Below are 11,693 nucleotides of genomic sequence, written 5' to 3' on the forward strand. Positions count from 1 at the left end.
TGTTATTTTCTTAAGAAACACCTTATATAGTTGTATTTTGGTAGGACTAAAGAAATATTTGAAGTACAAGTAAATTATATGTTTGTATGAATACTTTACTGAAAATCCGAAAAATCCGAAAAAATCCGAAAAAACCTGAGGTTGAAAAACCCGAATTTTATTGGTTTGGTTTGATTTATAGATTTAAAAATTCGGCACAAATGGTTTGGTTTGATATTTGAAAAATCCGAACCAACCCGGCCATGTACACCCCTAGTCATGACAGTGTTTTACAAATTTTAGAGAACTTTTTCTCAATATTTTTTAAATATGTAACGGTATAATTTTCAATTACAAGTTCGAAAACTATTTATTTTTCTAGTAAATAAATTATAAACAAAATCAAACCAACCCTCAATAATTCAAGAAAATAGTATAAAATAGAAAGTGGAATGTGTGATGCTCATATTAGAGTGTGTGATTGGATATATTGCAAATCCAACACATTTTAGCATAAAAGTTAGAGACAACCCCTCCCCCCCCACACACACACCAATCATACATACATATATATACTAAAATTTTGACAAATATTAAAATTTGGACCTATAAAAAATACAACGAATCTAATACTGCTATGATTTTAAAACTTGAATTTATCAAGTTTAAATTCTGAATCATGCTCAGAGCCCAAGTCCCCACTGGTACCCACTACTCACATTGTTCAGATTCAAATAACACAGAAATTAAAACTGGAAGCATACAATAATACAAAGATTAAAATCGGTATTTCTCATATTAATAATATGATGTAATATTGTCTCAAAAAGAACTCAATATATTTGTCAATTCTTATCCATAGAAAAACATCATCAAATGGTTGCAACTGTTCAGGTTTATTTGATGATGCATGAAACTTTACTATACTTCAACATTAATCATTAGAAGCACTTGATCAATTATATTTGCTTGATTTTTTCCAAATAATTAATGATAATATTTTAGTTGACATCATCATAGAAATTTTATTATTGTATTATGAAAATGGAGTTGCCTTTTCTTGCTGATGTAATATCCCCTCTTTTTCTTTATGTCTTTATTGGGACATTTGTATTTATGTAAGTTAATTAATTTAACTTACTTTAATCAATGAGTATATTTTCTTCTCAAAATGTTGTAGCTTCACAAATCAAATCAAACATTGATATTTGTTATTATATTTTTTATTTCATATTTATATGTGACTTAATACATATGCATCTATTGAAAAAAAAAAAGAATTTCGGATAATATATAGCAAATGAGTGAATAACATATTGAGTTTTCAAACTAAAAAGGTAAGTAAGTCTGATTCAAACAAGTAGGTGGTACAAGAGCGAGTTTAACTCGTGATTAATCAATAAGTGAAGGACCAATTTTTTGGTGCTAACTAATTGGCGGCCTAAAACAAACTAGATTGAAAACAATTAGAGACAAAGGCTGAGCTAGGTAGGGGTAAAGAGGTTCATCAATGGAAAACTGATTGTATATATCAAATTTAAACTTATTTTTTATGTATATATATAGTAAATATTGATTTTTTTTGATTTTTTCGTGTATTATTTCTTCATATTTTCAAATTCCTTAATTGAAATTTTGACTCATGAATAAACTTTTGGAGGAATATATAAATTAAAGAGGGACACAAAGACAATTAGCACTATTAATATAGAGGGCAAAGTTATGTGGAGAATCGAAATTGCATAATCATATCATATGATTATGTGCCCACTAATTAAATCTTTACTAGTGCCTTCCATGCAGATTAACCATATAGTATATATACGTAATATTATTATTGTAGAAATTAATTAAAGTGGAGTTGTATGCTCTAGGCCTTATCCACTTAAATTTGTCCTTTTGTCTCCAATAGAATTTTTAGAAAATTCAAGTGGATATCTTTATTACTAGTTGTCCATTTAATACTTTTTTTTTGTGTTAAGTAAATTATTTTATTGGGATATAAGATCAAATAATATCCAAACAAAACCCTATCCATTTTATAGTTTGTATAAATATAGCAAAAACAAATTTGGGTGGTTCTATCCTAGCTAGTGTCTTAGTGGTACACTTTGGGATTATGAAAAGTTTAAGTGTGCACTGAATAAATCGTGCTATTTATTTTTTGAAATAATGAGATATTCTATCTCTTTTCTTTCTTGAATTTGAAATCATCTTACAAACGATAAAAATATATATAAATTATATACACTGTCAATATGAAATTTTTTTTACATTATCGGAATTCAGGGCACTAAAATGATATCAACAAGTAAGCTTTCTTAAAATATGCAATGAGATTTGTAATTGAAAATAAGATATACTTTTTACTACAACAAATAATATTTATTGGGCCAAATATTGGAAAGTAAAAATAGATTATGTTTTATCTAGTACACTTGCAAGTACTGTGTTTTGCACTTATCACCTTCATCTACTTATTTCTAGTGTAAATTTTATAATAACACTTTATTGAATAATCCAAATACTAATCATTTTTATATGTCGTGTAAATTGAACTTTTGCAAGCAACTAGTATCCAAATATCAATTAATATAAGAAAAGTTTCTAAATAAAGCTCAAAATGTCAAGAAATAATGGTAACCCTTTTGCAACATATATAACCTTTGTATTTGTTTATTATTAATTAGTAACTAATAGAGAAAAGTGTAATGATTGAAATATATGGATGACTTCATCAAGAGATCTTTTGTTAGTGGATTAATTAATAATTGCAACATATATAAATCAAGTTGAATAAATGTACAAATTATCTCTAGTAGTGTTGTGAATTTTGATGACAAATCCTTCAACTTAGAAACAGACAGAAAATGACAATGTAATCATAGAGCAATTAAGTTTTGAGTGGATAAATACATATAATATGGTTTATTTTGATCAGAGTCAACCCAATTTTCCTTAAAAGACCTCATATCATTAAAAATATCGATCAGAGTCCACCCGATTTCCCTTAAAAGACCTCCACCTCTTCATATTCATTTCGTCAAATCATTAATTCTTATTATATCACTTGTTAAGATTAAAACGACTTTAAAATACATTTATTATAATATATTTTGCACCAAAGTAGCACGATTTTAAAATTAATTTGAATTTGATATATAGTTTCTGGTGTGAATATATTGATATGTGATTTTTCATGAATGCATTATGTTTGGTATATATTCTATGATCCATTTTTTTTAGCAGCCACAATATGCATTTTTCTATATTCCTTTTCGAGTGATGTTTCATAGAATATTATGTTTTCAAGTTTGGGAAGAAAATTCAATTATATGACATGAGAAATATACTCTATATAAAATAATATATATTTTTTTAATAACATGTGCAACTAAATAGATAAGCCTATTTTCTTTAAGATTCCTCTTCTTTTTTTTCCCATCATTTTATTTATTTATTTAGGGATTAGATTCTATGTTAAGTGTGATGAATTAAATTTGTTGATTCCATGAGCTCATGAACTAATCCAAAAGAAAATGAGCCCTTCGAATTAGAATCAATGAGAGATACTCTGATCCCGCCCATACTAAAAAGGATTATTGAATTCTGAATGATACGTCAATCCCTATCGATAATGTTTTTACCAATATTCTTAACATGTCTCAAGCTTTAACGATTTCTTTGATTCTCCAACACAACTCATGCCATAAGTAAATGTACCATTTTGATTGTAATGTGAAAGGAAGATATATATGTTGGCATAAAATATATAGAGATTCTTTCATTATGAAAATTCTAGCATTTGTTCCATTAAATTTTAAATTAGAAATTAATTAACATGAGACATTAACTTTTAAAATGCTTAATCAGATTAAGATGAATCATGGGAAAAGAATCCGCTAAAAAAGCAAATTATTTTGTGAATATTCACACATGCATTGTGTTCATATATAGTTTTTTTTGTTTTCCACCCAGTGTTCGATATCCATATTGAAGTCCGATTAAATCTGGATTCATACTCAAAGTCCCACCACATTGGGGATAAAACGCTCCATAACAAAAGCGACGCGACTTCATACCCAAGGAGACTTGAACCTGAAACCTCTTGATTAAGGATGAATTAGTACTTACCACTCCACTACAATCTTTGTTGGTGTTCATATATAGTTATATACAAATCACGTGTAAATCCTTCTTCCTCTTCCAATAACGTTTTATACGGGCCTTTTCCACAGAAAAGGGGAATCTTGTGTTCCAATAGAAGCAGAAGTGATGTGGATTATTCAAGAATCAATTAATTTTCTTCAGATTTTACCCGATGTTATTTGATATTTATTTTGAGATTCGTCTAAGTTTGAATTTGTATCAAGAAGTTTTTTATTGGGAGGTATGCAAACCACTCCTTAACAAGAACGACACTATACATAGCAATGCTTGAACCCAAGATCTCGAATTAAAAATGAAGGATCTACTTACCATGTCCCTGTTTGATTTACACCAATTGAATCTACGAAAAAAAATAGAATTTAATAGTATTTATATTGGAGCTCGATCAAATCTGAATTCACGTAAAAAAGTTGCATCATTGGGATACAACATTTTCTAGCTAACAAAGACGACTTTATAGTTGGTGTTCGAATCCAAACGGTGAGACCTATGATTAAGGTGAGGGAATACTGATCACCTAATACTTCACCACAACCCTCGTCAACCTCTTATCTGTAATAGGATTTAAATCTATGACATGCGCCTAAATCACACATCCCGAGCTGTGCTATTAATTACTACTAGACCATCTTTATTTCAATGATTTTTTTCTGTTGGTTCAGATAATTTAAATGCATAGACAATCATGTTATGGTCTGCTAGCGCTTAAAAAAGAAATTGTTATTATATAGTATAAAATGGTCGACATAATATTATAAAGTCAGCCACTAACTGAGTGGGATATGAATCAGATGTGAGTAATAAATTGGCAGCACATAGAATATTTTTCATATTAAAAGAGGAACATTGCCATGTTATATTTCAATATTGTCCAACAAAAAAGTCTTCATAAATATTCCCCCGGTCTCAATTTATGTGACGCTTTTCATTTTTAAGAGTCGAAACAGTTTAAGTTTGATCAGAAATTTACACATGGAATCTTCAAATTTTTTGAAATGAAATTTATATATTTATAAACTACATAAAAAGTACTATAAGTCACAATAATTGACAATTCAAATATTTAAAAGATATATAAAAAATTTACGATCAAAGATAGACTTGTTTGAATCTCGAAATCCAAAAAATGCTACATAAATTGAGACGCAAAGAGTATAATATAATCAACAATAACACTAACAACATACTCCATATATATAATTTATAAATAAAATCTGAAGAGGTTGATTTGTACGGAGTCTTACCTCACTTTGTAATGATAAATATACTATTTTTAATAGACTCTTTACTTATCAAAGTTAATTGATATTTCAAATTGAACATGTAAAATATGCCATAAACATATTATAATTAATATGATTACCCCAAAAAGTTACATAGATCCTTTTTAATTTGCCAGGCACCTAAATAATTTTTTTTAAAAAACTCAAAATATCTCTCAAAAATAGATTAAAGAACAGAAAAAAAGTAAAAATGCCCTTCTTCTGTTCTTTTTTGGCTTCTAATTCCTAAACCAAAAAATTAATCATTTGATACACCAATAGCTAGTTAGCTACTACTGGAATTGGGAATTTTCATCAATTTTTTTGCATTTCTATATTATTATTTTCAAGAATCATCATTTTATTATTTCCATTAATGCCCTTCACTGGTTCATGAATTATTAATTCTTCAATTTCCTTTTCTTTATACTCCTTGTATTTTCCCCATAGAACAGAATATATCCCTGCCACTATTAACACTGCACCAATAATTCTGAAACCAAAAAAAAAAAAAAAAAATTAGTTTAAAAATTGACAAAAAAAATAAAATAATTTTTTTTGATAGAAATTAAAATAAAATAAAATTACCCTCCAATATATATATTTTCTGCCTCTATTTTTATTGGTTTATTTTTTTTTTTTTAAAAAAAAAAAAAAAAAAAAATTAGTTTAAAAATTGACAAAAAAAATAAAATAATTTTTTTTGATAGAAATTAAAATAAAATAAAATTACCCTCCAATATATATATTTTCTGCCAGAATAAAAGATCCCATAATTGTAACAATAATCATCATTAATGGACTAAATGCAGTCACAAAAACTGGTCCTCTTGTTTCCATTACAAGTCCTTGTACATAATATGCTATACTTGATGACACAATTCCCTATAATTATATTAAAACACAAAATTAATTAATAATTTCTTAATTTTTGTAAAAAAAAAATTAAGTAAAGAAAAAAAAAACTTACAGCATAAGCAGCAGCTAAAAGATTCATGTCGAAACCGATAATCCAAATCGAATTTTTATGTTCCATTACAAATGTTACCGCAATCGATTGCAACGTTCCCATAAAGCAAACAAGCGCGGTTAGAGATATTGGAGCTGTATATTTCCTCATCGTCATATTCTATAGTAAAATAAAATAAAATTATATAATCACCGTTTTGTAAATAAATAAACCAACAAAATAAATTAAAGACTTTTGAATCATATGTTACGTCAGCTAACTACCTGAAGAATGAAGAAAGAGGCCCAAGCAAATGTAGCAAATATGAGTTGAATTGACCCTTTTACCCAATCTTTATCATAAGTTTTATTAGTAACTTGAGTATCATTAGAATTAATATTATTTGACCAAATTAAATTAACAACATGGCCTTTGTATAATGTCATTAACATGGCACCACACACAGTTACTATAGTTCCCAAAACTTTTGCTTGACATCTAATTTTCTTTATGTCCACTTTCTCCATCCTTAAAACAAAAAAAATTTATAATTAGTAAAAATAAAAAGTTAGACTCGAACGTCACGATTTAAAAAAATGTACCTGCAGAGGACTGCCATGACAAATGTCATAGCTGGTAGCATGTTACTCATAGCACATGAAAATGTTGGTGAGGTGAGTTTTAGTCCAGCATAGTAAAAATTTTGATCAATTACTGGCCTGGTTAAATTAAAATTAATTTCAAATATGTGAAAAAAGAAGATATATAGAAATAAATAAATTTAAAAACTTACCCTAGAAGACCTAATACAAATATTTGCAAGAACATCATCAATGTCATCTTTGGCCTGATTTTTCTGTATACCAAAAATTATGATGTCAGTATATGTATAAGGTAATAATTACAAGTAAATCTCTGACGTATGTGTTATCATAGGTTAAACTATATTGATAATATTTTATCGCAATCGAGTAATTTTTTACCTTTCAAGGATGAGAGCAAAAGGAGCAATGACTATAGTAGCAAAGGCATTTCTATAGACAACAAGAACATAATGACTCATGCCTCTATTAAGTGAAACTTTGGTTATAATATTCATTCCTGCATAACCAAATTGTAAAGAAATCATAGCTATATAAGGTTTTGATCTTTGAAAAAAACTACAATTACATTCTTCTTTAATTCTCTCCATTTTTTGAAGTGAAAAAATGGAATTGAGAGGAAAAAAAACTATGAAAATGAGAATTTGTGTTTTTTCTATTGAAAAAGAAATGAGATATGTTACATTTTTATAGACAAAAGGGCCAAAAGGCAAAAGCTAATTAGGGGATCTATACCAACTCCCGAGCATCTTAAACTTGTCAGAATATTTCATATAGACACTCGAACTAAGTCTTGTTTCAATTATTAAACACATCTTAAAAAGTGTTTCAATTAGACAGTTTCGATTCAAAGTTTTTGAATTTCTTTTTGATGCGTGTTTTGATTTGTCTATTAGATAGTTATTTTAACTACATAAATTAATATGTCATTTCTTTTGATTATACGATCAATCTCAAGTTGAAATGTTTGAGGGATTTCGACCAATTGAGCGAAATGACATATTTTATCCAGGTTAACTTAACTACCTAATAAACGAAGGATAACACACACGTCCCCCCCCCCCCCCACAAATATGAACGGAAAGTGCTTAGTTGGAACACTTTATTAGGAGTTGAGGTATTCAATTGATTAAACTTTTCAAATTTCTAAATGAAATATCATGACAAATTTAAAAGATTGGTCATGTATTAAGCCATATTAATTAGTAGTTTAGTACTATATAAAAGTGAGAATATTACTTACGTAAGAGTTTCATGTGTGTGAGAATCTCATACTCACACGTCAGTGTAATTTGCACTAACATTGAATCTTATTGAATATTCTGATTTGTTTTTCTTGTTTGTTATATAAAATAATCCATATAGAGCTTTACGATTATTATTTTTTTGGCGTGGAGAGGGGGGAACGAGATTTGATCCTTCAACAATACGTGAAGGACGGAGGGCCTCAACGAACTGAGCTACCCTTTCACCCTAGACGTGTGAGATAGATTCGCGCCACTAATTGATATATCAATTTTGCGAATGAAATCATTAAAGTTAGAACAACTTTCACATATAGCAAACACAAAAATCATATTTGTATGCTATATTACATAATTGCGCTCCATAGCAAACTTTATGCTGCGCTCTATAGCAAACTTTATGTTTGATATGGCTATTAATATGTATATTTCGCTATACATATACAAAAGAAAGCAATTGTATAATATGTTTCGATATACATATACAAAAGAATCAATTGTATCTGTGTTTGTATAAAGCAAGAAAGAGAGAAAGATAAAAGAAAACTGGGCAGGGGAAAATCGTATTTGTATAATCATAAGTGTATAAGACGAAAATATATGCATTTGTATTTGTATATACAATTTTCTCTCGCTTTATACAAACACAAACGCAATGTATACATTTGTGTTTGTATAAAGTGAGAGAGGCGAGTGAGAGTGGCGAGCGAGATCTGGAAGAGGGGAGAGAGGAGAATGAAAATATATGTATTTTTACAATTTTCTCTCGCTTTATACAAACACATTTTATACATTTGTGTTTGTATAAAAGCGAGAGAGGCGAGCGAGACTGTCCAACGAGAACAAGAGTGGCGAGCGAGATTCACCAGGAAGAGAGGCGAAATAGCAACAGTTTGCTATGAGATACAATTAAATCAAACTATGATTATAACATTTAATTTGAATTAATAGTTTGGTATTATATATAATTTTCCCTTAATAGTTATATATTGAAAGTTAGTTAGAAAATTAATTCTAAATAAAAAGGAATAAAGTATTATTAATGTTGTTATTATTATTATTATTACAATTTCCTTTTTAGTGCTAACACTCATGCTACACTCAAAGGAGGTTGGTGGTGGGGTCCACTTTAATGAGGGACCCAAGAGGCTATCGTCAATCCGATAAACTAAATTATAATTTAAAATTAATAGCCTAAAAATTTTGATTTTGTCTTTAATCATAACTTATAAATCTACTTGGGAAACATTCAGTAACATACATACATTAACTTTGTTTATTATGGTTAATATCTTGTTTAGTGCACTTTTTTAATCTACACTCTAACCTGTAGATCTAAAAGAATATGATTATAAGCCTGATCGAATATTGTTTGTCCATAAATAAAACAAAAACAAATTTAGATTTATGTGAAGAGACAGAAAGCATGAAAAATGAGGTCCAAATATTCCTTAATCTCAACCATGTATGGTATATATGTCCTCTTATTAGTCTGTTTTGTCAAATTTTAAAAAATTATATATATACTAGCTAGAAGAAACTAAATATTTTTTGAAACGAAAAGGAAAAGCAACATTTTCTCATAAGTATTTTGAAACATTAGCCAAGTATTATAAAGTATGACTTTAATATTAATAAAGTATTTTAAAAATTAATTAATTAAATATAAATGGCTATTCTCCAAGAATATATTTTTTGATAAAATAAGAACTCGTGTATAAGGTGGGGTGGATTCCTCAGCACCCAACAGACTGGAACTGATTAATTACATGAATTGGGATAATACTATATATATATATATATATATAAAGTTTAGGAATATAACAATGGCTAGTGGAATTATTGTTATACGTGGGATTAAAATTTCAACGTATATTTAGATACCCTTTTTATTTTTATTCCTCGAGGATCACAATTTTCCAATTTATCGCCTAACATAGCATTTCATCTACCCCATTTGAAATTCGTGATATTTTTTAAAGTTTCGTTTCAATTTGTTTGTCCACTTTTAACTTCATAAAGAGTTATTGATATGGATCGTAATGTAATGATAGAACTGTTCTATCATTAATTAGAGGTATCGAGTTCGAGCTCTGTATATGAAGAAGATCTTGTTGGGAGCGTCACCCCAGAATAAGTCATGCAATGCGCTATCCAAATTAGTACTCCAACACTCCCCGGCCCGCTAATTTGCTAAAATGATTTTATTCTCGTGACTTTTTAAACTTCTTTGAACTTAATGAAAAAGTTGAAATCGATTAGTCACATACATATAACTCGATTAATTTATATAAATTGATATATTTACTGAATACGTCGCTTGTATTTCACTAAAGTGCCTTTCATAAAAGAGCATGCATGTGGATCACAAAATTCCACAAACAAAGGAGATTGATTTGAAATCTCCTCACTAATATCTTGTCTAAAATAATTTGTATATCTTTATTTTTTTTATAAAAAAAAAGACATTACAAAACTAATTAATGGACATGGCCAGCCTAAAAAGAAACAAATCTGATCATAGTGATAGTTTTTTATTTCATGAAAATAATAAACAAAAGTATTGAAAGTTTCACAAAACGGTTTTTGTCAACTTTACTAATAATGAAATTTGCATGTTGTCAAAGACCAGATCATCCTCTCATTTCTATCTTTTTTTTTTTTTCGATATTTGATATTTGTATGCTATTTTGATCGATTCAAATTTATGGTATGTAAAGCCCGTTAAAAACAAGAAAAGTGTACGCTATCATAGGTCTTTCGAATTTCTCCATAAACTCCTAAGCAACATATGTTGAAATTTGATTTGCTACTTCTACTCTACTTAACTTAAAATAAAAAATGAAATGAAATTCAATTGGTCAAGAAAAAGAACTGTGCTAGTCTGAATTTGAGGAAAGATAGAGAGATCTCTAGGTTCTCTCAATCAAATTAAAAGTTCGCTTTACCAGTTCATGAATATGCACACCCAACAATTCGAGGAGTTGGCCTGATACGGGTCAAAGTCTCGTTTCAAAAAAGTCAGGACTTTTGGACATATATACAAAATTTTATTTTATTTTTAAAACTTAAATTCGAAATCTTAATTAATTAAGAATGAAATGATCGTATATCTTTCCTACTTTGTTCTTATTGTGCACACATCTTTGTTCTTTTGTCTATTTGTTTATCTTGATCTTGAAATATTAACTTTGTCAATCAGCAATGACTTAAATAGAAATTTAAAAGGAAAAGTTACATAATTAGACATATTTTACTATCATATATACTTAACTTATCTATAGTTAAAAAAATTACACATAATTTCTCTTTTAATATTTATACCATATATTTTAAAATATTTAATCAGATACACAAATTCTTTAAATATGATATTGAATAATTATCTTAAAATTTAAACTCTTTAATTAATGGTAAAATTTCATTCAAATTATTTTCTATCACCCAATCCCTTTACATCTTTCGCCCCACCCCCACCCCCACCCCC

The 11,693-nt window shown here is 28.2% G+C and overlaps 1 protein-coding gene across 1 annotated transcript; it reads right to left on the reverse strand.

Annotated features, from left to right (window-relative positions):
- Positions 1 to 5,491: 5,491 nt before the first annotated feature.
- LOC102592276 (WAT1-related protein At5g07050-like) lies at positions 5,492 to 7,603 on the reverse strand. The gene is made up of 7 exons (XM_006339273.2): positions 7,344 to 7,603; positions 7,154 to 7,216; positions 6,963 to 7,079; positions 6,645 to 6,888; positions 6,382 to 6,540; positions 6,145 to 6,296; positions 5,492 to 5,904 (listed from the first exon to the last, which is right to left on the reverse strand). Exons 1-7 carry the CDS (start codon positions 7,550 to 7,552, stop codon positions 5,727 to 5,729), a joined length of 1,122 nt encoding a protein of 373 aa, XP_006339335.2. The 5' UTR covers positions 7,553 to 7,603; the 3' UTR covers positions 5,492 to 5,726.
- Positions 7,604 to 11,693: the final 4,090 nt, after the last annotated feature.

Source organism: Solanum tuberosum, unplaced genomic scaffold (genome assembly GCF_000226075.1).
Source record: "Solanum tuberosum cultivar DM 1-3 516 R44 unplaced genomic scaffold, SolTub_3.0 scf00008, whole genome shotgun sequence".
Classification (NCBI taxonomy): Eukaryota; Viridiplantae; Streptophyta; class Magnoliopsida; order Solanales; family Solanaceae; genus Solanum; species Solanum tuberosum.